Here is a 26,839-nt window from a genome sequence, read left to right as displayed (position 1 = left end):
GTAGTTACCTACTGTAATAGGCATTATCAAGTATTATGTAGGTCATTGTAATTAAATAGGTAAATTAGATAGGTAATGTTATGAGCAGTGTTATGAGGTACTCGCCGACGATGCAGAGCAGAGGGTCTACCGAACGCGAACATCAAAAATCAAATAGGTATTATACCTACCCTACCTACCGGTTTGCGGAAGGCCCTCTGACGAAATGTTCAGTAGAAAAAGAAAGTAAACTTACGCGTCTACATCTTTCAGATTTGGCGCCTATTTTCCAAACAAATTGGTTTTCCAGACTATCATTAAACTCATTACTTTAGTTTGCTTAAGTAAGTACATAAGGTCCAATTACACGCGTTGCAATGGGCCCGATGTCATGTGATTAAGTAGAAAATTCTAGTTCAAATGTAAAAACATTTTGACTGTGCTTTTCGCGCAATCTGATTCAATTTGGGAATTTAATCTGATTGTACGAAAAATATTGTAAGTGCGATAAAGAGGCAGATGACGATTTTCAAAGTTAGTGGTAGGGCCTTCTCCAGTCTATGTCTATGACGCCCTTAAAGCCATAACAGACTACCGCACCGCATCGCGACCTTGGTACGCCGCACCGCGACCGCGACGACACCGCGAGAAAGAAACTTTTTCACCCTTCGAGCAACACGGAAGGGAGGCGGCATTCGTACTATTTCCCCTCTGCCGAGGTACAAGATTAGCGCGTCAATAAAATCTAGCGCGGGTAATAAAACTAGTTGCACTTGGATTTTTCACTAGACTGAGTCCAGACGCGCGCGTGAACACTGCTGCACAAAAATGCCTGTTTGTTCGGTTTTTTGTTATAAAAAGAGGTTGGGGACATCAAACTTACAAAAAGAATGTGTTACATTTCACATGTAATATTTTTTTTACATATCATACGTTTAATCACATTTAAATACAATTATTATATTTTAGTCTCAAGTAATTGTTGGATTTATCGATTTTACTCGCTCAGTACAAATTGCGGATCGGTCGAGCGACAAATCCGACTTCTCATCTCTCAGAATACAATGACATACTTCAAAGAAAATGTGTTAGTGTGCGTGTTGTGACACTAGTCACTCGTCCGTACACAAAAAGAGATCGAGGTTTGCAAGATTTGTCTTTGACGTGTGTCATTTTCTATGTATTTGTGTCGTCATTACAGAGGGCCTACCGCAAACCACGTTCGACGTGTTGCCTCCCTGTCACACTTACGTATGAATTTACAAGTGCCATAGAGAGGCAACACGTCGAACGTGGTTCGCGGTAGGGCCTTTGATTGGATTTTGTATGTAAGTGTGTGAGAAGTGCGACTGTGTGCACCTTCCCCCCGCGAAAAATGGCAGAATGATTTGTACGGTGAGATATCGCTTGGGCCCCTCATAGGCCCCTCCCTTCCGACGTGTCGGAAGCCGGTGTTGCTCGAAGTTTTCACCGGACCAAAGTCGTGGTCCTACTCCCGCCTGCTCCCGCCTATTTAAATACTGGCAAGTTTGAAACGTGAAAACCATGCATGAGTCCATGACGAAGACTCACAAAATATAATAGAACTGTTTAAGGTTAAAGCAATTTTCATCATATCTTTAAACTCTTTAAACGTAAATTAAATCAGAAACTGCGTTGATTAAAAAGGTCATTATTTTTTCTATTTCTTAAAATCGAGTTAAATCGAAGACTATTCGATACTTACAACTATTTCGCGCCAGAAACGCACATCTGTCATTCTGTCAAACAAATTATTAATTTCGTTTCATTTGCCCACGATCAAATATTTTTTGCAATTTTGCATTCTGATAACATGCGATTCAGTAAAAATCACATTCTTAAGTGGTCTAATACCTTTTGATGTAAAGAAGTGCCACTAGTTTAACGGATAACATTTGTGTTTTGTTGTTTGTTTTTCTTTGGTAACCGTACAACGATACGCCGACAGTCCGTCATATCGTGTCAATTTATGGTTATAATAGTTTCGTAGTTACTTGAAGATAACGAAATCGTGTTTAGAAACGCTAAAGCTATTTGTAGACATGTATTGGATAAAAAGTTCAGCTATAATGTTTCGTATTGTACACCTATATCTATAAACTTTCGTTGTTCATATTACAGTAACAAAATGTTGGACAAGCATCTCGAAATTTTAGAGGACACTACATTTACTCATAGTGGATCGCGAAATCAACATTTCGAGGCAATTCTACATGTGTTGGACAAAGGAAATACCCCAGGTGTTCCAAAACTTGAGAGAATATTGACAATATGTGTACATGACCTGAAAGAAGACGCGCGGCACGCAGTTTTTTGCTTGAATATAATCACTAAGATCGTGAATAAACATCAGGTATTGATACATTCTTGTTACTTTTCTAATATGCTATTTCCAAATATCTGTTTACTTATAGTAGCTGAAGTAACTTTGTTATGCTTCTGTAATATTTCAATGTGACCACGACCGCTCTGTCAAGAGCGATACAAGAGAGAAGAGAAGAATATTTCTTTTTTTTTTCATAATTAACTTGGGGCCTCTATATTTTTTGCTACAAACTAATTATGAATGCTTTAGCGACTCTGATATTGCATTCAATATATATTTCTATCCAATAAATATAACTGTAAATCACTTAACTAATGATTTTCGATTTCATTCTTTACTTATTAAGCTATTTTCTGTAACGCTTGGACTTGGGTCAGTTCACATACTTCAATCACAGATCTCATTATATTTTCATTAATTATATCTCATTATATTTTACAGACTGAACTTCCTGCATCAAAATTGGCATTGTCAGCAGAGGCAGTTCTAAACTTCCTTCTAACTGCAGCGGCATTGAACAAAGCAGAGTCGCTGCAAACTATTAGCTTCAATACCCTCCTTGTGTACCCTGACAATGTGCTGGCGGAGCTGGCATCTGAATGCAATGACATTTACGAACTGTTCAACTTATACTGCCATCTCAAGATGCCTGTGGAAATCAGGTTCAAGGTAGTAACATCACATCTATTTGGACTTAGTAACTAGGCTTGTGCCTGCTCGGTCACTGCAGAGAGTGATCCACTCTTGGTCAGTCGGTCAAACAAACTAGTTCAGTCTTTTAGTTCCTTTAGTTCAATTTGGTTGTTGAGAATTGACTCGTGCCAGTGTCATTGTGAACCATTTTGTTCAGTCTATTCTGTTTCACTCATGTCAAGCGCTCACCTCTCTCTCTCTCTCTCTTTAGCCTTTTTCTACCCTTCGGGTGTAGGCCTCCTTCATTTTACGCCATTGGTCACGGTCTTTTGCAACCTGAAGCCACTTCTTCCCCGCAGTCCTTTTGATGTCGTCGTCCCAACGCATCTTGGGTCTACTTTGGGGACGCTCTTCCCCCCATGGTCGCCACTCGAGTAGTCGTTTACTCCACGAGTCGGTCTTTCTTGCTATATGACCCGCCCATTCCCATTTCAAATTTGCTACGCGTTTTACAACATCCGTGACCTTGCTCTGCTGTCTCAGCCACTCGTTTGTTTTACGGTCTCTCAATGTGACCCCCACCAGTTTTCTCTCTAGCGCCCGCTGGACAACGTTCAGTTTATGTAATATGTCCTTAGTGAAAACCCAGGTTTCAGCTCCATAGGTGAGAACAGGTAGGATACATTGGTCAAATATGCGTGCTTTTTGTTCGGCCTTAAGGTTCATTTTGAAGGCAAACTCAAGATTGGTATAAGCTGCCCAGGCTAATCGTACGCGTCTGTTGATTTCATTGGTTTGGTTCTTCTTACCAGTCACTATCTCTTGTCCCAGATACACGTATTTATCGACAGTTTCGATGGCGGTATGGTTAACTGTGATATTCGCCTTGACATCTGTATTGGTCATAACTTTTGTCTTGTCTAGATTCATTTCCAGGCCACATCGTATGGAAGCGTCGCTGAGTTCTTGGATCATGCTCTGCAGCTCAGTGGGGTTGCTTGCCAATAAAACAATATCGTCAGCGAACCGCAGATTATTTAAGCGACTACCCCATATATTCAATCCACAATTTTCCCAGTTTAGGCTTCTTAGAATGTCCTCTAGCACCAGAGTAAACAGTTTTGGTGAGAGTGTGTCACCTTGTCGTACACCTTTTCCGATTCGAACTGGCTCTGTCAGCGGGGGTAGGTTCACTTTTAAGGTGGCTTTTTTGTACATATTTTCTATTAGAGCAGTATATCGGTGATCTATACGTGCATTTTGTAGTGATTCTATGACCGACCATGTTTCAACACTGTCGAATGCTTTTTTGTAGTCTATAAATGCTAACCACAAAGGCATTTGATATTCAGTCGTCTTGTCTATAATTATTCTCATGGACAATATATGATCCAATGTGCTGTTTCCACTCTTAAATCCGGCTTGCTCCATTGGCTGATATGAGTCAAGTTTCTTGGTGAGGCGTAGAGTAATGATCTTCGTAAACAGTTTGTACAGGTGTGAGAGCAAACTGATGGGGCGATAGTTGTTTAAATCTGCTTTGTTGCCTTTTTTATGAAGTAGGATGACTGTGGCACAGTTCCAAATCTCGGGTATAGTTTGTTCCTCTAAGCATTTGTTGAAAGCCGCTTTAAGTAGCTCAATCACTCTATCTCCCCCATCCTTTACCATTTCGATAATGATGTTATCACTGCCGGGTGCCTTACCATTTTTCATTTTTCTGAGGGCATGTTCAATTTCGCTTGTTGTTATTTCCGGAACATCTTCAGAGCCAACGTTCATAATTTTGCGTTTGGCAACTCCTCTTGGCTTGGGGTTTTGAGATGTGTATAATTTTGAGTAATATTTATGTGTTATTTCTAGTAGTTGCTTTGACTCTATTCCAAGTTGGTTATTTTCATCCAAGAGTTTAGTGATTTGCTTCGTTCCTGGTTTTAAAGCTCTATGAAATACTTTAGGGCCTTGATATTTGTCTATTATTTGCTTAACGGTTTTTTCCCGATATGTTTCAATATCTGCTTCGACTTGTTTTCTAGTTCTAATGCAAAGGTTTTTAAAATATTCTGTTCCCCCTTTGCCTTCGCGTAGTAAAGTTCTCCTTTCTTCCAGAAGGTCTCGGGTCTCAGTACTAAACTTTTGCCGGTTTACTTTTGCTGATCCAGATGTTAAATCTCGCGCTATTCCGTACAGGGCATTTTGTATGGTGTGAATGATTGTCTCATGGTCACAATCTTTGTTTAAATGACCTAGTTCTTGAGTCAGCAGATGTAGGTACTGATCTTTGCACATGTTCAGTTGGACCGTATTGACTTTTGTGTTCTTCGCCCTTATGGAGGCATATCTTTGCAAGCGTTTGTTAATATATATAGTAGCTCGGATTATACGGTGGTCACTTCCTGTGTAAAAACTGTTTAGGACACTGACATCTTGCACTATACTTTTGTGGCTACAGAAGGTGTAGTCAATTTCGTTTTTATATTTTCCTCCAGGAGATATCCAAGTCCATTTTTTAGCAGGTTTCTTATCGAAAAATGAACTCATATGAAACAGCTTTTCTTGTTCTATAAAGTTAACCAGCATGTCCCCGCGGGAGTTTCTAGATCCGAAGCCGAATCTGCCAATAAAGGTTTCTGTGTCATCTCTTTCTGTGCCTATTTTGGCGTTGAAGTCTCCAGTTACTACTGTGTATGTGCTCTTGTTGTCACGGATGCAAGCACTAATGTCTTCGTAGAATTTCTCCACTTCTAGGTCTGATGCGGTACTAGTTGGTGCGTATACTTGTATCACTTTAAGAGTAATCTTCTCGGTAATCTGGAGTATAACATATATTATCCTATCCGATGCTGAGGCAATACATTTGATGTTATCACTGAGTCTTCTATGAATCAGGAGACCGACACCATGCTCGTGACTGACATTGTCATCTCCTCGGTAGTACAGGGTATGCCCGTTCTGAAGTTTGATACATTCTTCTCCTTGTCTTCGAACCTCCGAAAGGCCCAGGACATCCCATGTGACCTTGTCTAATTCGTAACATAGTTCTTCCAATCTATCTTCTGATCTTAGGGTTCTTACATTGTACGACGCTATTTTTAATTTAGTTTTCTTGTTATTGTTACTGTTGTTTTGATTATATGTTTTTGTATTTCTAGTGTTGTTCACATTTAAACACTTTTTATGCTTGGTATGTATTTTCTTTGTAGAAGGGTTTTGGTCTATTTCCCCACGATGACCAGTCGGCTTGGGGAATGGTGTGGTAGTTGTTGCAGTTGTTGTTGTAGGATTGTTCCGGTAATATTGGTTATTTGGTTGCTATAAGTTTTTATCGCTCGGTGAGTTGTTTGTTGACCTCCATTGAGAGAATGCATTTGACTTTGTCTTCGTAATTTTTTGCGGGTTGTTTGTGGTGTCTATGTTCGTTTTAGGTGTGTTGTTGGGTGAGGTGGTTGGGGATCGCTTCCTTTTTTCTTTCGTATTTGGATTGCTTGGGTTATCCCGAATTATTAGCCTGTCATAACGCAGGTATGCAATTTTTCCTTTGCTTGTCTCTTCTTTCAACTGAACTTTTAGCTCCCTCCTCTTTTCCAAGACTTCCTTTGGGTAGTCCTCAGATGCGTAGATATTTGGTGGGAACTTTTTGTTGTTTCTGAGCACCATCATTTTTCTCCATTCTAATGTGACACTGACTAAGATGGGTCGATTTCTATCTTCGCATTTTCTCCCCAGTCTCTGCACGCTGCTTATCTCCCATTTGTCCCAACTTTCGATATTGGCACTCTCACTTAACTGATTTAGGGTAGTTAGCAAGCGCTCACCAATCCCACTGAACTAAAGGAAATAAGATTTAATTCATTTCGGTCCTTTACAAGATTTCGTTCTTAACAGTTCTTTGTTCATGACTGACACAAGCCCATTAGTGTACTTTTTAGGGTTCTGTACCCAAAGGGTAAAACGGGACCCTATTACTAAGACTTCGCTGTCCGTCCGTCCGTCCGTCCGTTCGTCCATCTGTCACCAGGCCCCAATTTCACCACGGCTACAATTGTCAGTGACATATGTCGAGCGACAGGTGACATATTACAATTTTATAAAATATTTTCTATAGAAATACTTACAAACATGACAGGCATTTTGCTACAATTGTATGTATTACAATTATGTTGTGAAACAGGAATTGTTTTTTCTAGTTGACATATTTGTAGAATTGTCGGTGAATCTTGACAGGAAGTGAGTTATATGTCGGAATTTCGTGACAATTGTAGTGTTTCTTGTGACAATTGTCATAAACTTAGCAAGAGAAATATCTGTTTTTTTTCCGATATAATAAAGTTTTTTTTAATAATACAATGATGGTGGCAAATAGGAATACAGTCCGCCCGATGGTAAGTGGTAACCGTAGCCCATGGATGCCTGTGACGTCAGCAACAGTGATGTTTTACAATTGTCGCACCTGTCACCGTGGTGAAATTGGGGCCTGGCTGTATCTCACGAACCGTGATACGAAAGTTGTCTAGAGTTGAAATTTTCACAGATGATGTATTTCTGTTGCCGCTATAACAACAAATACTAAAAACAGAATAAAATAAAGATTTAAATGGGGCTCCCATACAACAAACGTGATTTTTGACCAAAGTTAAGCAACGTTGGGAGTGGTCAGTACTTGGATGGGTGACCGTTCTTTTTTTCCTTTTTTTTTTGCATTTTGGTACGGAACCCTTCGTGCGCGAGTCCGACTCGCACTTGCCCCGTTTTTTAATCTCCTTAGGGGTTGAATTTCTCAAAATAGCTTCTTATCTCTTGTACACTGTATAAATGCAATCTGGTGTGCAAATTTCAACTTTCTGGCTTTTATAGTTTCGGCTCTGCGTTGATGAATCAGTCAGTCAGTCAGGACACTTGCATTTATATATATAGATTAATGTAAAAGTGTGACAGTGCACCTTTTGCTTCCTACATCAAATTCTATAATAAAATCTACAACTATCATCGCACCAAACTAGTAAGTAAGTAATAAGTAAATGTTGAGAGGAAGGAGTAATTGAATAATATGAATATTAATCTTAACTTATTATAATATCCTTGCTATTTTCAGCCTGTTAACCTAGCTCACAGAGTAATGATCAACTTAACTCCAGAAAAGAAATCAACATTTGTGAAAAAAGGCCTAGCAGTATGGTTTTCAAGAGTGATTCCAACTGCCATGAACTATTTCCAAATACAGACCATAGGGACCACACCCATGGTCCTGTCTATAATGGAACTATTGGAAATGTTGACTGAAGAGCTTGCATCAATTGACTACAGTACTAATCCTCAGTGGCAGACAGTTTTGGAAAATATTTACAGCCCAAATGCGTAAGTATGAAAACCTAGAATAAACTTAAGATTTTCTCCAAGCAGTAGTTACCTAAAATATTTGTGTAAGGTCAAGTGGGGTGGAAGCCCCTATAGAACAAGTTCCTGTTCCCTAAAATTATATTGAGGTACTTTCAACTCTAATGGGAAAAGTGTCCAATGGAGCAATACACCTGTTTCCTTATAATTTTCATGTATTATAGAATGGTTTAACCCACACCACTGCCCAGTAATTAGATTATAAACACAACACACAAAATATAACTTACCTAATAAAAAAAATTGTTTGCCAAAATAATGATCTGTGTTAGTGCAAAAATTATCTTCCTAACACTAAAAAATTATTTTATATTACTAACTCTAGTGGAATAATCCTCTTTAATGTTTCCAGATATCCAGCTCAAATGAAAAACCTTTTAACAAGTGGCAGTGTTCTGTGGCATAGGATTTGGATAATTTTTATCAAACTGCTCAAAGCTCAAATAACTATGAACAAACCTGGAGTTGGCAGCCCTATCAACTCAATGTTGCCAGTAGTTGAAATGGCATTCAAAATGGATATAAAAAGCAGATGCAGAGCATTCGAATGTTGGAATGTGTTAATTGATAATTTCTCTGCTGAGACAAATGAACTATTTGTTAACAAGAGGATAAAATTACTTATTATACCTTTGAGATCGAACAATGCTAAAGTTGAAGAAACTGCACTTGCCAAACTCGACACCTGGTGGCATCTTATAAAGCAATACGAAGCCAGAGCAGATGAGAGGATGCTGTATCCATTTTTACACTTTTGCTTTGGAAGACATATTCCTGAAAAGACTGTTTTGATACCCGGGATGATTTCACCGACAGTTAAAAAAAATTGTGTTGAAACATTTGTTGAAATGGTTGGCCATGTTAACTGTGAAGGCTGCATTTCCAAACCTAGATTAAAGGGCAAATTAATCAGTCCTAAAACCTTGGTAGACCACTGGAGTGACTGGATTCATTCACTAAAGATGGCAATAAAAGTATCAGCAGAAGAAGAGGTCGGGATCGGGAAACAGCCAATCATGTGTGCTTGGAAATCATTTGTGATGACCATAGCTGAAATGCCAGAAAATAATATCAGAAAAGATCTTTTTAATGATCTTTTAACCATTGCGAAACTTCTCGCACAGGTAAATGAAGTCAACATATTTATAATTACGAATTTTTGTTCTTTATCTGATGTAAATTAAACTAAAATTGTATTGATATCACATCTCACATAGGCGAGTGGATTTACGAAATGAGAGTAAAGGTGATCCACGGATCTCCCCTCTATAATTTTTTGGAAATAACAGGGAATTTCCAACCATTTCTGTGTGTCTATGTATATTTAAAAAACTAAAGTTAATTCATCTTTTACAGGAAAGCACAAGTAACAACAAGCTTGCAGACATAGTGAACAATATCCTCATATCTTCGCTTTTCGAGGAAACCTCACTAAGGCAGCTTCTTAAAACCACGGAGTTTCAAAGCGGACCAATACAAATAATTCTCTCCATTCTAACGGACCCGACATTTGTTGAGACTTGTAAAAAGTAAGTCTTATAGATGAATGAGCTCATGTTAGAACTCCTCGCGCCTCCCTCGCGCGCGTTTTTGACACTGGTCCCACCGCGAGCTAGTAAGCTATGAGCTATCGGCTATAAACACGAACATAAGATAAGCACTCCCGTGTAAATAAAAGAGACACGGCGATATTTATAGTTACTCGCCCAGCGGTGAGCTATAAATATCGCCGTGTCTCTTTTATTTACACGGGAGTGCTTATCTTTTGTTCGTGTTTATAGCCGATAGCTCATAGCTTACTAGCTCGCGGTGGGACCAGTGCCTTTGTATCAAAGCTAAAAGGACAATGTTTTTAAGATATCAGATAAGATTGTAGTTTTAATTTTTAATGCCATTTTGTAAAACATGTTTAATTTAGAGAAAAATGTCTTAATAATTCTTGGTCAACATATATATTTGGGTCACCCCGTAAAATGTCATTAATTAGGCTACAGCTACAATATACACGCGAACTATCATGGCATTGTTTGCTGCCTTTCAACACAGCATAAACTTTTATATGATTTATTTTAACAGGACATAGCCTTTGTTGCTATTATTTAACTTGTGGAATAAATATAACAGACAATAATATATATTGCACTTTATCTAATTTTTTTTTCAGGCATATCAACCAGAATTTAGTCATAAACCTGAAGCTAATAACCGAATTTCTCGCCCTGGAGTGCGGCCATTTAGAAGACAAAGCGATAAAATGGCTGATTAAAGACGTGACGCCGCACGACAGCTCGCTGCAGTTGTGGACTGCCCTGGCGGAAGCATTGCAGGACTCGAAATCGAGGCAGGAGGGTTTGCAGCAAATGTGCAACTTGTTGCTTTGGCCACTGCTGAACTTAGATCATTTCAGTAATGTAGGTATCTAGTTTCATTTAGTTGATAGCTGTTATGTAAAAAAAATCCTGTCAGGAAGCATCAAAGTATAGAAAAAACCACACGAAGGGTTCCTTACCATTACGCAAAAAACGGCAAAAAATCAAGTTTGTTGTCTGTGAGCCCCACTTAAATATAATTTTGTTTTGTTTTTAGTATTTGTTGTTATAACAGCAACAGAAATAAATATCTGTGAAAATTTCAACTGTCTTAGCTATCACGGTTCATGAGTTACAGCCTGGTGACAGTTAGACGGACGGACAGACGGACAGCGGAGTCTTAGTAACAGGGTCCCGGTTTTACCTTTTGGGTACGAAACCCTAAAAACAGGCTTCTTAGTATCATAAAAAAAACACACAATTCTAAACTGATTCAACCAATTTTTAGGGTTCCGTACCCAAAGGGTAAAACGGGACCCTATTACTAAGACTTCGCTGTCCGTCCGTCCGTCCGTCCGTCCGTCCGTCTGTCCGTCTGTCTGTCACCAGGCTGTATCTCACAAACCGTGATAGCTAGACAGTTGAAATTTTCACAGATGATGTATTTCTGTTGCCGCTATAACAACAAATACTAAAAACAGAATAAAATAAAGATTTAAATGGGGCTCCCATACAACAGACGTGATTTTTGACCAAAGTTAAGCAACGTCGGGCGGGGTCAGTACTTGGATGGGTGACCGTTTTTTTTTGCTTTTTTGTTTTTTTTTTGCATTGTGGTACGGAACCCTTCGTGCGCGAGTCCGACTCGCACTTGCCCGGTTTTTTTTTTGCTTTATGGTACGGAACCCTTCGTGCGCGAGTCCGACTCGCACTTGCCCGGTTTTATTATCCTTGAGGGTTGAGGTTGAGGGTAATGTTGCCTGGATTTAAAATTTGTGGTGATCTGGTGATATACCTGAGGTAATTTAATTTATTACCCATCCTGTTGATTTTGTACTAAGGTTAGCCAGACCAATTAAAAATATATATAGAGCCAATAATTTACTCTAAAACTTAATATCTTACCCGTGTCACACTTTCTCATAGGAAAAAGATAGGTCTTTACTACGCACTGTCACACTTGGCATTACCCTCTTCTTCCTCGCGTTATCCCCGCATTTCGCCACGGCTCGTGAGAGCATGGGGCCCGTTTGACAACAAATCCCATGATTTGACGTAGGCACTAGTTTTTACGAAAGCGACTGCCATCTGACCTTCCAACCCAGAGGGTAAACTAGGCCTTATTGGGATTAGTCCGGTTTCCTCACTATGTTTTCCTTCACCGAAAAGCGACTGGTAAATATCAAATGATATTTCGTACATAAGTTCCGAAAAACTCATTGGTACGAGCCGCGGTTTGAACCCGCGACCTCCAGATTGCAAGTCGCACGCTCTCACCGCTAGGCCACCAGCGCTTCACACTTGGCATTACCCATTCTGACTTAAATATGTATAATGTATGACTGTATGTATTCTAAATAAATAAAATATTATTCCAGATTCAGGCAGCTGCATTAACGTGGAATAATATGTACTGCGTAATGCATCTAACGACGGTGCAAACCGTCTGGTTCCACATGGAGATCGACAGAATTCTGGCGGAAAACGTGAATAAAGGAGCCACGGCCACTTTCTTCGTGCTATGCGTTTTGCTTGCCGTCATTAAGACCAAAATAGTCACAAGGACATGTAAGTTTAAGTTTCTGTGTACTGCTTAGAGCATTTAGTAACCGGAGATGTCATCGCTGCCATTTCCTTTACGAAAAAGTCTGCCGATTTTTGCGGGGGAGGGGACGTCAAATGTATTGCTATTTCTACATGATTTGTACGTAACGTACAAATATCCATGTCAGTCCATACAAAAGTTTGCACAACCGTGCAAGTTTTTCGGTAGAGGGGTAAGCTCTTAATGGCCACTCCAGTTATTAAATATGTCTAAGGTGTACTGTCTAAACCTGAGATGAAATAATCTGTGTGATTGATACATAAAACAGAAATATATAGCATGATGTGAGCGGTACGAATGCAAACCGAATTCCGGTGAAGACTTCGTCAATAGTCGGAGGGCCTACCGCAAACCACGTTCGACGTGTTGCCTCTCTGTCGCACTTGTAAATTCGTACGTAAGTGTGACGGGGAGGCAACACGTCGAGCGTGGTTCGCGGTAGGCCCGCAGATGTTGTTAGTGGAGATCAAGGAGATATGTAATCATGAAATTAAGATACTGTCTCATGACTTGACAGGCAGAATGTATTGGAGCTAAGTATTTAAGCACGAAATATCGAATTTTTGTAACAATTAAAAAATAAGTTCATGGTTATATCGAAAACTTCTGTGTTGTATCTTGTGGATTTTATGAATCTGTTTGTAGGTTGTGTGTCAATGCTTCTCATAATAATCAGGAATAATATTAAATTTAACTACTGTAGGTAGTGTTTTCGGGGGCACGAACAAAACAAAGAAGTTTCAGAAGATATGGAAAGGTTTGATTTTATTTTAACATTTTACATATCTAATACCTTTAAATGAGCAATTCTTGTTTATTTATTTATATGTATATGCTCTAACTTTTTCGATGAAATTTGCTATATGGGGGTTTTAGGGGGCGATAAATCGATCTAGCCAGATCTTATCTCTCGGAAAACGCGCATTTTTGAGTTTTTATATGTTTTCCGAGCAAAACTCGGTCACCCAGATACTACTATAGTTACATGTTGTAGTGGTTGGTAAAAAGCACCAAGTGTGCTAGAAAGTAAATAGGTTTGTTTTTACATACAAGGAACCTGTTGCCATTTCAATTGTTGAATGTCACGCGATTCATATTTGTAAAAAAATATAACTTATGATGTTGGGAAACGTTGTCTATTTATTTAAATAACTACTTAATAGGTTTGACAAAGATAAATATCAACTAAACATGGGTTATAAATGGAATACAAAAAACCAACTTTAATGAAATTATGCTTTATTTAATCGTTTTTTTTTCAGATGAGGGAATAAACAAAGAAGTCAAGATGTTACAGGATGTGATGTGTAAATACAATGATTATGATGAAATCAAACAAGTATTTCCTATACTAATTGATACAGTGGACCTCCTAGCGACAGCTGCCACAAATGAGCGTTTGGTCGGTGAATATGTCCAAGAAATCTTTGTAATTGGAAGGAAAGCATTAAATATCATGCTCAAACATTTTAAGCGTGGCGTAAGTACAATATTCTTGTATTGATATTCGAACATACATTGGACGCGCTTATAACAATTAAAGCATAATCTATTTTACATTTCCAGGATCCTACTGGGGAGGTGCTTTTGGTAAAAGTTATTGATGCTTTTGAACATCTTTTCAAAACTGAAGGTGGAAATGAATTCAAAATCATTTTATTGGACGAGTTACTTGTGTGTCAAACTTTATTTACAACGATGCCTTCCAATTTGGATGCTGTGTTAAAACTAATTATGGCGGATGAGGGCATTAATCAATCATTAAGAGCAAAAATTAAGGCATCTTTTGAAACTGTTGAAATGAAAAGTAAAAATGAAACAAAGGAATCCAAAAATAAAGTTTCTAAAACTGAAGGTCAGGATGAAAACAAGTTTACAACACCTGTGCCAAAAAGCGCTAAAAAGGATCCCAAAAAGAAAGAAGCCAGTATTATAAATACGGTTGTAGAAAATGGTGAAGAATTTGCAGTAATCAAATCAAATTGGAAATTCAATCCCCGAAAACTAACAGAAAATCAAAAAGAAAAATTTAAAAGGAAACGAGAAGATATTCCGGCTTTGTATCAGGACCTATCGCAGTCACAAGATGAATTTAAACTTAAATCTTGGAAAACAGACTCTCAAGATGCCTCTACGACAAACAGTAGATCAGCCAGTACACCGTCTAATGACAATATTTCAACAATTAAAAACATGCCCGGCACTGATATAGTGCCTAAAATAATTGATAATTTCTTCTCTGATGCATCTAAGGCTACAGAAAAGAACGAAAATAAACAAACTGACAGCCCGAAACAGAGCAAAGGTGACCAAGCGAAATCTTCTCCGGCAGTTAAAACTCCGCGAATGGCTTTGAAAGACAGAGTATTTCGTAATGTTAGAAATTTGATTGAAAAATCTACGCTACCGAAAGAAGGATCACAGAGCAAAGATCTGTTAAATCAGACAGTTAATCCAAACACATGTAGTACGCCAGTTTCGAAATTTAAAGAAACTATAAATGTAGTTAGCTCGGCGCCTTCAAAAATAAATGCTGACCGGCCTGCTCGTGTTAAGAGAAAACCTAAAAAGTTTGACGACTCGGAAATTTACTTAGAAAAGAAAAGGCGTAACTCTACGACTCAGAATGACTCGCAGTCATATGACAAAAATGATGCTTCAGAAGATGCAACAAATTTAGCAGAAAAAAATAATGAAGATATAAATAGTACTCTCAAAGTTGCCACTGTTTCAGTGAACAACATGGAAACGGATACAAGTGAAGTCTGCAAATCAGATGCTCCTACTGATGACCACAAAACTGCGACTACTGTAGAAAAAGTAGACACAGAAAAACACAAATTACATACAGAAGTTTCGTCTTCGCCCATCGATAAAGCAGTTCATAAAGATCCGGAAAGTGAAAATGGTTCCAACGTAAATCTTGAGGACACTGTGAAATGTTCACAAAGCGACACATCTATTGATAAATCAATAGAAGAAACACAGCAGCCTGAACAAAAAAAGGATACCTCAGTTGGCAATACCTCAACGCCAAAAAATATTACTAAGAGAAAAGATTCTGACGAGACGAAGTCGACTTCCAAAAAGAAATCGAGAATTGAAAAAGAACTGGCTATAGATATGGTTGAAGGTCATCCATTTTTAAAACTACAATCAGATAAGCGAGTGACCAGAAAAGGCTTAACAGAGTCACCAATCAGCGGCCGTAAAAACCGTTTAGCTGATAAACTAAATAAGTCTAAAACTGAACCAAAGAGTACTTCGAAAACTAAAAAAGGGATAAGCGATACAGATGTTCCAAAAGAAAAGTCCAGAAAAAATGCCAGTGAGATAGAAAAATCGCCTGTTACAGTTTGCGAAACACAGGATGTTAGCCCTGATGCTACACAAGATCTTTCTGAAGATGTTATAGAGAGCTCTCAAGATACGACTACAACAATATCAGTTAAATCATTCAGAAGGTGTGCTGATAAACCATCTAGTAGTTCCGAAAGCATAGATAAGAATGTTTTAGAGACACAAGATTTAGTTGACAAATCTTCTCAAGAAATAAATACAACTGCAGACGTCATAATGTCTCAAGAAATTAAAGATGACACCGAATTACCTGCCAACAAGACAGATGTCCAAGCTAATGTTATAATGGATTTAACAGAGGAAATGGATACGGAGCCTGTAAGCTCTGGAGATGTAATAATTATCAACGACGACGATCCTGTAATTGATTTAAATACCGAATGTGAGCCAGGCCCAGGACCTGATACACTTGAACTTGCAAACGCTGATACAGAACCTACAGATCCCTCCCAATTTGTAAATGACACAAATGCATTTGAAACTGGACAGAATGTTATTCAAGATACTAAAGATAATGAAAAAACTGATTTGAAAGTTGATGAGAGTCAGCTCACTACCACAGCCGATGACAGAACCATAACCCTTGTTGACATAACTCAAAATGAAGAAACTGGCGCTTCATCTCCCACTATCGGCGCTGATCAAAGAAAAAAAGATTTCTTAAACAACACTTCAGAAATTTCACCTATAAAATCCTTAAGCCCAATTGAACCTAAGTCACCTGAATCTGAAAATAGCAGCGATTTCTTAGTAATTAAACTATCTGGTCCGGTACAAATGAACGGTGAACCTTTAGAAATGAGTAATTCACCTGAAATATTTACTGAAGAAAAAACTTCACCTGACAAAAGGGATCAGTCTCCTCCTCGACCAGAGGTTACAGTTACTAACAGTAGTCCTAGTTCTTCACTGTCTCTGAAGAAAAATCGGCCACAAGTACGTAGTGGTGGTCGTGCGGCGCAAATGTTAGGCCTATGCGTACCAGACAGATTACAGACAATAAAGCATGTTGAAAGACCTGAGCCAGACGAACCTAAGAAAAGCAGTCCCGTAAACACTCCAGCTCGTAGAAACCTTAGAATGTTGTATCAAACAGCTCAATCGGCAGACAGTGGAAGTTCTGACGAAAAAGAAGAAACAGAGAATTTCCTGAAATTTAAGAAAGCTTTGCCCAGTGCCGACTGTAGTCCTGCCGGTCCAATTCTAAAAAGGAAGCTAGCTGATATTGCTGACGAAGCCACAGCGTCACCTGCCAACAAGGTTAGTTACTATTTAATCCATACATATGCGTCCCCTATCCTTACAAATGTGATAGTATATCCGTCTGTCTGTTGCCTCTTCATACTTCAACTGCTCAACCAATTTACGAGAAAGATTAGATTTTGATAATATACTTTAAGGAGATCTCGAGAAGTACAGGATAGTTTTTATCAATCATCATCATCATTTTACGTTGACAATTCGCTGGTACTGATATAATGATGTATTTGAGCTTTTTAAACACATATTCATAATGTATGAAAGTAATATTTAATATAATTAATTAAGTATTAAATGTAATAATATCATTTCGCTTTCCAGAGAAAACGAGTCAGTTTTCATGATCCAGTGTCGACGTCAGTTGTTGTTCAAAAGTATATAGAGACAAGTGGAGTACGATCACCTCAGAATTCAGCATTTAAACGACTCGAAAGGCAGTTACGCCACCAGTCTCCAAAATCGCCAAAGAAAATTGATAGTATTGTTAATCTCGAGACCGTACTGACTTCAACGGCTGAAAGTTTCGGCAGTATTGAACATCCTAGTAATGATACAGAATTGAGCTCTATAGATCAGACCCCTGCCGCGGAAATAGTTAAAACTAGTGAATTAAATGATTCAGATCCTATATTCCCAGATCTCATAGATTGTAAGGATTCTATTGATAATATTGCTTCAGAACTATCATCTCCTACTATGAAGGAATTATTTGTACAAGAACTTGGAGGAAATATTAAAACTGTCGGTGATCTAGCCAAGTTAACCGAACTCGAAGTACATAGAACTTGTATCAAAACTCCTAAAGTACAAGTGGCCATAAAAGTATTAGAGGATTATGCATCTAGAAAAAATAAAATAATGAAAGCGAATAAACTAGTAGAAACAAACAAAGAACTTACAGTGACAACAAGTGATGGAAGACTTAGAAAAGATGAAGTAATGGAGGTAGATAAAATACTCGAAACTACTGTAAATCCAAATCTTACAGGAACAACGAGTGTAGGAAGTTCTGGAAAAGATGATTTAATGACAGGGGCTAAAGCTAGTGATCTAGAAAAAGTGACTGAAACTGAAGTAATTGAAATTGCTGACAAAACGACATCACAAGTGACTAAAAAATCATCTAAAAAGGCCAAAAAAATGGAGGCGGAACCAGTGGTTGTTCTAACAAAGGTCACTGAAAATGAAGTTGACAGAATCGATGTCAAAGTTCCTAAAGCACAACTGACTAGGAAAGATAAAATAATGGAAGTGGATGAAGCAGTGAAGCCAACTGTAGATGTAGATCTTAGAGTGCAAACAAGTGTTGGAATACAAACTAATATTATAATGTGCGAAACTGAAACACAGACCTCCTTGATATTGCAAAGGCTCTCATCAACACAGACTGACGAAGTAATGACGAAGCAAACAAGTTCTCAGACAAATGAGTCAGGCAACAAATCAACTGAAGAGATTGTATCATCATGTATTAAAGATGTGAGTAGTCGTAATTCTTATATCACTGCATGTAACATTAATCATTCAATTATTGTTATAACTCAGGGAAATATTCATATTACAACTTCGGGAACAAATTTAAATATTTTGATTTGTGTTTCTTAATTAGTATCACTACCATACTACTTAAATGGTACTCACCAAGGACTTCGTAACTTTTTCTTTAGTGTATATGGCATCTATTTCAGTTTATAGACATGTCACTAATTGTTTCATTATTATTCCAGAGGAAAGACTTCGTTCTTAAGTTAGAAGAACAATTAGAAAACTCATCAAAACTGAAACTGGCAGAATCTCTACCCGTAAAAGACTGTACGGACTTGCTTGTGAAGAAAATGACCGGTTCAGACGCCAAGAGTGTTTTGAACAGCGTTATCCAGCGAGGTTGCGAACTACACGCAAACGGCCAGAGCGGAAACAAGGAATTATCGTATCTGCAAAATTACTTGTGTGACAAATTTGATGTTAAAGACTTGATTTTGTTTTGCAGCCAGATGATGCAAAAAGTGTATGACAAGAGTATTGCTGATAAAAATGTGTGAAGTGTAATCAGCTTCAAAATCATTTCCTCTTGATTTTATTTTGTTTGTCTCACAGTAGAAAATGATGCCGATGTTAGTAATAACTTTGTGGCAGATTTCTTGAATGATTACTGTGTACGTTTTTAAATCAACTTAATTAATTAACAATACATTTAATTTAATCATAGTTATTGTACCTCGTAGTGCAAACGTATTCATGTACATATTTTACGATTGGACTGAATTAGAAACTTTAGTTTTGTTTTAAGTATCAGTGCCTTTTTGCGCTTTCGTGATAGATAGCAGTGTTGGCCGAAAGTTAATGCGAATTGAAAATGTCGGCCATTAACCATTATAAATTGAACCTTAAACCGTAACGCACGATTACAGTTTACGATTCAATTTATAATGGTTAATGGCCAGCATTTTCAATTCGCATTAACTTTCGGCCAACACTGATAGATAGTATTGTATGTGCCGGTTTGATATAACAATTTTTGACATACTTAATGTACCAATTGTTTCACTTGCCGAGTTCACTCGTGACAATTGAGATACTGAGATTGTTACTAGGTATCTATATATTATAGTTACTATATCGTTGGGAGACAACCAACACTTATTACATACTACTACTAGTTCAGAGCCATAGTCTAGTTCAAAGCAAGGATGATTATTGTTTATTTATATATATTTTATTGCAATTGGTGAGTTTTGGTTTTCACCTGACAATATCTATAGTTAGATTCAGGCTAAATACGACTTGTAAGGAAAAATTAACCAATTTCAAGGCTAACTAAAGTGTATTGTTACGCTGCTTTTAGGCAGTGTAAAAATACCGTTAATCAAACATACTTGTACTTGAGACATCAATAATAGAAAAATGTCATATCAAATATAATGGTATCTTCAGCTACTTGGCAAGCCTAATAGATGTCTGTGACTGACTGTTCTAGGTACAGTTAAACATACACACAGGGGTACACTTTGGTATACACTCGGTATAAATCAACTAAACACATTTAGATTCTAAATGTATCAAGTACATTGGATCGTTATATGAGACTAACGCGATAACATAAGTTATTTAAATTACGTTAGACTTTTTAGTGATTATTTTTATAATGAAAAGAAAATAAAAGATCAAAAGATTATCAAAACTAGTTTTATTCAATATAAAACATGTCAATAATATTTACAATATATTCAGTCGTGTTGACCGCGCGCGATCACAATAGGTTTACGACAAGACTACGTGGAGGGTTCGGCGAGGTACTAACACTATACCTACTAATGAAATAAGTTATCGTAAATTGTATTGAAGTGCGAATTTTCACACCTGTATTTATGAGAATTCATAGTTTTAAAAACATGTCATTATTTTGTTAAGTATTGCTGTTGCTGTCAGGAACGGAACGGAAATGTTATTACTTATTAGCACCACTACATCATAATATATCATGTCATGAGATTTAACGCAATAAATCGTAGAATTGATAATGTGTATAATACTTAATTTAATACACATTATTTAATATGAGAAGAATACCATTAAAATCAAATCTTAATTTAAAACTCAAAAACAAAAATCTATCACTCTCGGATTTAATTTCGATAGCCACATTCTCATTATATGACAATTTTACGATTTATTTCAATACTATTAAATAAAATATACATAACGTACGGCACATGACGCTAAGTTATTAGTTGTATTGGAAATTTGTGGCAGCAAAGATAAGTTGGAGTGGGCCAAGGCCTTTCTAAAACGGAATCGAAGATATACTAGCCCCAGCTTACTTAACAAGCCCAAAGGAAACGGAAATGGCCACAAGATACCTATAAGTAGCTCAACTAATATTTACAGCATCTGTCGAGAATCTTAAAGCTTTCACAAAAGAAGAGGACTTACACTATTTTAAATACACAAATATATACACAGTTTTCACCCACCCAATATTATCACACTAACATAACACTCCCTATTTAAAACTTTACTAGAGATTACCTAAAACTTATTATATTACTGACATACTAAGGTCTTTGCACCTTTTTGGATACCTATATATAACATTGACGGAATCCAGATGCCAAATAAATGTAACACTGGATATCTACACACTAATCTGCTTGATAACTAATCTCTTATGCATTTTCAGGGAAAATATAGGAACAGCAAGCTGCAAAAATATCTACGCTAATAGTTTAACTCGATAATGGGAAAAATAACTTTCCATACGTTTTGTACGGATCGCCACAATAGTGAGTTTTACATTATTAATATTTTTTCAAATTGAAAAATCAGTTTGATAATTTGTTGCGTTTATCAGACGCTTAGCTACTCGTAGATATCTTTGTAGCTGACTGTACTTTTGATTAGAATACCTATAAAGATTCTGAATGTTCATGATTAATAATGAATAATACTATTTTAAAACGAATTCAATTTCTACACGCAGTACACATTTTATAGGCAACGCACACACATTTTTGGCCTAATTTTTTTGCTAAATATATACATAAAATAGTCCTACTTTCTGCAATCCACAAAAAAACATTATTTTATGTAGCCTTATAAAATACAGTTTTTTGTTGATCTAATAATCAAAATCTTTACGGAAACGTAACTTGTGAGCTTCGTAGCTCACTGTTCGATCCAGTTTTGACCATCAACTTTATCGTGGAACTTTGGTCCATAAATTGAGCACTTGATTTATGTTATCTAAATTGTGGGAAGGGTCTGTCAAGGAAAACGCATTTCGGCTACATAGTCTAAATGCTCTAAGTTGTGATGCGAGTTGGACCGCCTCGGAGCGCGCGGTCGGTGCAGGTTGTGGTGGGAATGGGCGCGCATCACTCTGTAGGTTCCCTCGCGCCGAGGGCCTGCGTCGCTCGTCTTGCGCGCAGGCCTCACCCAATCATCGTCTCTAGAAGCCGCACGGCTTCTTCTATAATTGTCAGCCCCGCGCCTATCATCGTAAGGCTGTCTCATCCAAGCCCGGTCTGCCTCGAGTACATACGGATCTAACTCCCCTGATGGCTGGAATTGGCTAGAATTCTGCCCGTAACTCGACCTTTTCCATCCGAGGTCGTATTTCCTGTCATTGTCGCCTATTTGACGGCGCTGTGATTGGTTCGAGCTGCTTTCGCTCGTGTCCTCTCCAGACGTACCAATACCCAAATCCTTGTCATCTCCGTAAATTTTGTATACTCCATTTGGGCCTACATTCTTTCCGTTGAATATTTGATCGTTTAAAACAAGTTGCGGGTGTGGTATGCAGTATGGGTGTGGAAAACTCTTATCAACTTTTGACATTTTGATATCTTCATGTTTTTTGGAACAGGAGCCGGGTCCGAATAGAGACAGGAGTACTGGTAGCAAGAAGAGTCCGTGCATTGCTCCGAAGAAAATCACCATGAATACCATCTTGAAGAATACTGAGAAGATGTAGCTGTCCGCTAGAAGGAGTGCGACCACCCCTAAAATTGTACTGAAGGATCCTTGAACTATAGGCAAGCCCAGAGAGTATAAGCATTCGCTAACTCTCTCATTTGGAGATTTCGCTTTTGATGCCATGTAAGCGTAGCAGATGTGTGCTGTGAAGTCAACGGAGAAACCAATGCACATGATCAAGTTTATCATGGAGATTGAATCAAGGTTGATATCCCATAGGGCCATATATCCCACGACCCCGATTTCTATAGATATGATACTGAAGGCGACCCAGAGCGAGCACAGAATGTTCGGTATAAATATGAAGGAGGTGATCATCATCATCAGGGCTCCGTAGCACAAGTTCTGAATGGATGTTGGCTTCACTAGCTCGAACTGGAACAGAAAAATAACACATGTTATTGGACACATACAGAGATTTTACGAGTAGACATGTGTTTGCTATCGGGACATTACGGTACTGTTACTTAACAAGTCTTGATACATGGTTGGCATGACTAATTCTGTCACAAGGATCGGATGCACATTATAGAAACAAAGCTTATAGATTCATACCTGATCGAAGAAGACAAAGTACGGATGAAAAACAGATGCATTCAGCGGAGATTGAGCCACAACATCTCTTAGGACTTTGACCATCTCCTTCTCATGGTTGGTGCCACTGATATTAATCGCTTGTATCAAAAATCTCGATGCTACTATTCGGTCTCCGGCTTCGTTGAATTTTACGTCCAGGGAAAATGGATTAGCGGGGAATAGCCATAACTGAAAAAGAAAGTTATTTGTTGTCAATATCTCAGCTCGCTGATTGAAATTGTTCTTCGAGCTTCGAGGTTTAAGCATCAATCCATTCACTGCAGAAATCTATGATGTCTATATGCCCCCTTGAAAGTTTGCTATTTCTTAGCATTAAAATAGGTAGCCGAGTGGATTAGGTTTGGGTAGGTCAGTGGAAAATAGGGGACACAGTGCAGGAGAACGCTTGTGAATCTATTTTATCAACGTACTTTTTAATACTGATGTGGAATAGGCCACAGTTTTTTTTCGGGTGAAAACATCATGTTATGCTTACCTCGCGTAAATTTTGAATGAAATCCGCTTCATTATCGATGGTCACGTTCAAGTAGTCATTATTTCTCGACACGTAGTTGACAAATGTTCGGAGCCACGATTCCGTGTATAGTGAGTTCGATATGTAGGAAGTGTTTTCTAAACTTTGCGTTAATTGCTCTACTTCGTCTTGGATTTTTGGATCTGAGTAGTTGTATTCGCCACTGATCACAACCTGTAACAACATCAATGGGGTTAATAACGCCAAAATGAACATTAGATGACGCTTGTTGGACCTAAGTATACCAAAAGTTTGTAGTGGTTTATCTTTTCCGTTAAATTATTATTGACTAAGATTTGCAAAACATATACAAAGTTGCAGCAGTTAAATTGTAAACAATAACAGGGTGTTGAGCTTTGCCCGTTTATTCTCATTATTTGGTGAAACTGTGCCCTTGGTCATTTCATCTTGTCCATTGACGACCCAACTCAATAAGTAACAAATCATTGAACTTTACCTACCTGAATTCTGTAAGGAAACTCCCTGTAGTATAAATCTTCACGGTCAAAAAATTCGACAGAATAGGAATCCACTTTGGACAGTTTTCTTCTTTCGAGACCCTCTTTCAAATTTGTGACTCCGTACCCGGCTCCAGCAAGATAAGCCAGGAAAATGACGATGACGAAAGCCTTTACTGCGTTGTTGTTGAGGATATTGGCCATTGTGTCGCGGAAGAAGGCCATGATGCAGTGTTCTCTGTTGTCGATGGGGTTGTCAGGGTCGGCTATGTCTATACCGCCGCTGCAAAATGCTCGGTAGAGCCACGATTTTTCTTCTGTAACAACGAATAAGCATTCAAAAGTTAACTTTATGGTCAAGGTAAACTGAAGGAGAACGAATAAGTTACAAGTAGTACCTAGTACCTACTGACTACCCAATTTTCAAGCAGCTTTTGTCATAAGAAGATACGTGACATTAATAGTTAGGTACGCATTGGGCATATTCTGTGATCACTGCCTTCAAAAACGCGAAATACCAGACTGGATGTATAAGCGAACCCCAGGAACCGATATCTGTTCAATAGTCCGGAAAGATGAAGAAACTTTATGGTTATACACTTATACAGACATTTACATGACGCTCGATCGCGTAATAAGAAGGGGTATTATCCATCCTGATATATGGAAACTACGAAGAAGTACCTAAGATAAAGTATATTTCAATAGAACTTGCTAACTATGTAAACAAACCGCCATATTGAAATTGTCTTTGAATGATGAATTTACTAGTGATGGGCAAGACTCATACTTACTACTTTACTAATGTCAAACCATATCGAATAATAAAATACCAAAAGTAAAAGACAAAGTAGTTACTTATTTTTAATTTGTTTCATCACGATCAGAAGACAAGTTAGTACTTAAGAATGATGTATTGATGTATTTTATAACCGCGGCGGTAGGTACAGAGCGTGGGTTGGGTAGTGTGTAGCGGGTTTATATCACAAACTTTAGTCACAACACTACCCATCATAGACAATTGTAGAATTTAAAAGAAACAAAACCGTCATTCCATCAGGTCCTGATAACCTAACTTATGAAACCATTTCAAACTTTTAATTAAATATCCAAGATACAGTCATATATTTATGTATTTTACGGAACGGACCGTTTCAATAGTGTATATGTGTATGGTTTCAATGGTATTTGATGAAGTGGTGTGAAAATTCAAAGAGAAACAGTGATAAAACCAAGTTACGTTGTTTGTTTACATAGTTAGCAAGTTCTATTGAAATAGACTTTAAGTATAAACACGCACCTTTTCTTGCTCTGGATTCCGGCAACACCTTCAAAAATGTCATCGTATGTCTGTTCTGTTTTTCACGGTATCCTGATACGGCTACACATCCAGAGAAGAATGTCAGATGCCATACAAATGTAAAGCAGACTGCTAGACCTGAAAATGAAAAACAGTTTTAGTTGACGCCTATAATGGTTAAAAGAAAAACATTGAGTTCTAATTAGTTCCTTCGTCCATTTGCCACTCTATTGCTAGAATATGCAAGAGTGTCACAGGCAGATAACGAAATGTTGATTTTTGCGGTAGTCTCTCAGAGCTTGATAATTATGTTACCGTTTACCTGAATACATGCAGAAGATTTGGACAGATGGGAATGGAGAGAATATGCCGATGAAGAAAGATAACATGTCAGTGACGGAAGTTATCGTGATGGAGACCGCTGCCTCAGACAACATGATGGCCATACGTTCAGGCACTGGCAGTTTTGGGGAGGTCCTGCGCCACGCCGCTAACATGACGAATGTGTCGTCTATACCGATACCTGTGAAATAGAAAGAAATATATTTATAAACGAAAATGCTTAATTAACTTGCAAAACCATTCGTTTGATCGATGATGGCAAGAAGAGGTCAAAAATTTTGATCAATGTTCAGATGCTCAGTGAGATCAAATGTTAGGTAAACTAATAAGTAGGTACTTAGCTGTTTCAGATTTTACTCAGTATTAGTATGAGAATACTTATGAAAACGTGAGAGATAGATACGTACCAATCATCAAAAACGGAGCAGCCAAATTGATGCCAATAAACGATATCCCCAGATAAATAGCGCAGCCAAAAGCCGCAGCAGTAGCCATAACAGCAGATATATTTCCAAGCAAACCCAGCCAGGGCTTAGACCGGACCCAGTCAGCCATCATACAGGTCACAATCGAGAATATTCCCATTAGGATGAACGTGGAGCTGAAGAATGGAACGACAGTCCTGGTGTTCTTTTCGAGCTCATGGTCCAAAGTTCTTGATGCGAATCTAGCGATGGAGATGTGTTTGAATCGCCCCGTGTCTTCTGCTACGCCTACTGCATCCAAAAATGCGTCTTCCCATGCAGCACCTCTGAAAAAGAAAATGAACATAATTAAAATAAAATTCGGTTGACAAAACTTCCGTGAGAAACAGACATATTAAATATATTAAAAACGGGTTACTCACGTATTTTAAGTCGAAAAATGCTCGACATGTTTATGTTGAGGGTAGTTTCTCGCCCCCCCTGCCGCCACCGGCGCCTGCGCCGAGTCATCGGGCGCGGAGAGCTGCGGCCCGCAGTCTGCGCCGGTCCGTCACCGTAAACGCAAGCTCCAGATGACACTCCTCGGTACGGAGTGAAACATGACGAGCATTTTTCGACTTA

General features: G+C 38.2%; 2 protein-coding genes across 3 annotated transcripts in view; one reads left to right on the top strand and one right to left on the bottom strand.

Moving 5' to 3' along the window:
* Positions 1 to 1,755: 1,755 nt before the first annotated feature.
* On the top strand, positions 1,756 to 20,151 carry LOC134665337 (telomere-associated protein RIF1). Its single transcript, XM_063522268.1, has 12 exons — positions 1,756 to 2,353; positions 2,768 to 2,995; positions 8,052 to 8,314; positions 8,706 to 9,477; positions 9,710 to 9,882; positions 10,518 to 10,764; positions 12,261 to 12,450; positions 13,191 to 13,244; positions 13,750 to 13,967; positions 14,054 to 17,107; positions 17,429 to 18,586; positions 18,835 to 20,151. The coding sequence occupies exons 1-12, from the start codon at positions 2,129 to 2,131 to the stop codon at positions 19,147 to 19,149; spliced, it is 6,897 nt and encodes a 2,298-aa protein (XP_063378338.1). The 5' UTR covers positions 1,756 to 2,128; the 3' UTR covers positions 19,150 to 20,151.
* A 126-nt stretch (positions 20,152 to 20,277) lies between these two features.
* LOC134665304 (patched domain-containing protein 3) overlaps positions 20,278 to 26,839 on the bottom strand; it is a 73,660-nt gene continuing 67,098 nt past the window's right edge. For both annotated transcript variants that reach the window (XM_063522219.1, XM_063522218.1), the window contains 7 exons: positions 26,201 to 26,544; positions 25,774 to 25,974; positions 25,452 to 25,589; positions 24,155 to 24,468; positions 23,655 to 23,867; positions 23,138 to 23,347; positions 20,278 to 22,957 (listed from right to left, as the gene is read on the bottom strand). In XM_063522219.1, the coding sequence (XP_063378289.1) occupies positions 21,872 to 22,957; positions 23,138 to 23,347; positions 23,655 to 23,867; positions 24,155 to 24,468; positions 25,452 to 25,589; positions 25,774 to 25,974; positions 26,201 to 26,544 (2,506 nt within the window). In that variant the 3' untranslated portion in view covers positions 20,278 to 21,871. The remainder of the gene's footprint in view (positions 22,958 to 23,137; positions 23,348 to 23,654; positions 23,868 to 24,154; positions 24,469 to 25,451; positions 25,590 to 25,773; positions 25,975 to 26,200; positions 26,545 to 26,839) is intronic.

Source organism: Cydia fagiglandana, chromosome 6 (assembly GCF_963556715.1).
Source record: "Cydia fagiglandana chromosome 6, ilCydFagi1.1, whole genome shotgun sequence".
Lineage (NCBI taxonomy): Eukaryota > Metazoa > Arthropoda > Insecta > Lepidoptera > Tortricidae > Cydia > Cydia fagiglandana.
This window is presented reverse-complemented; position numbering and strand designations above follow the sequence as displayed.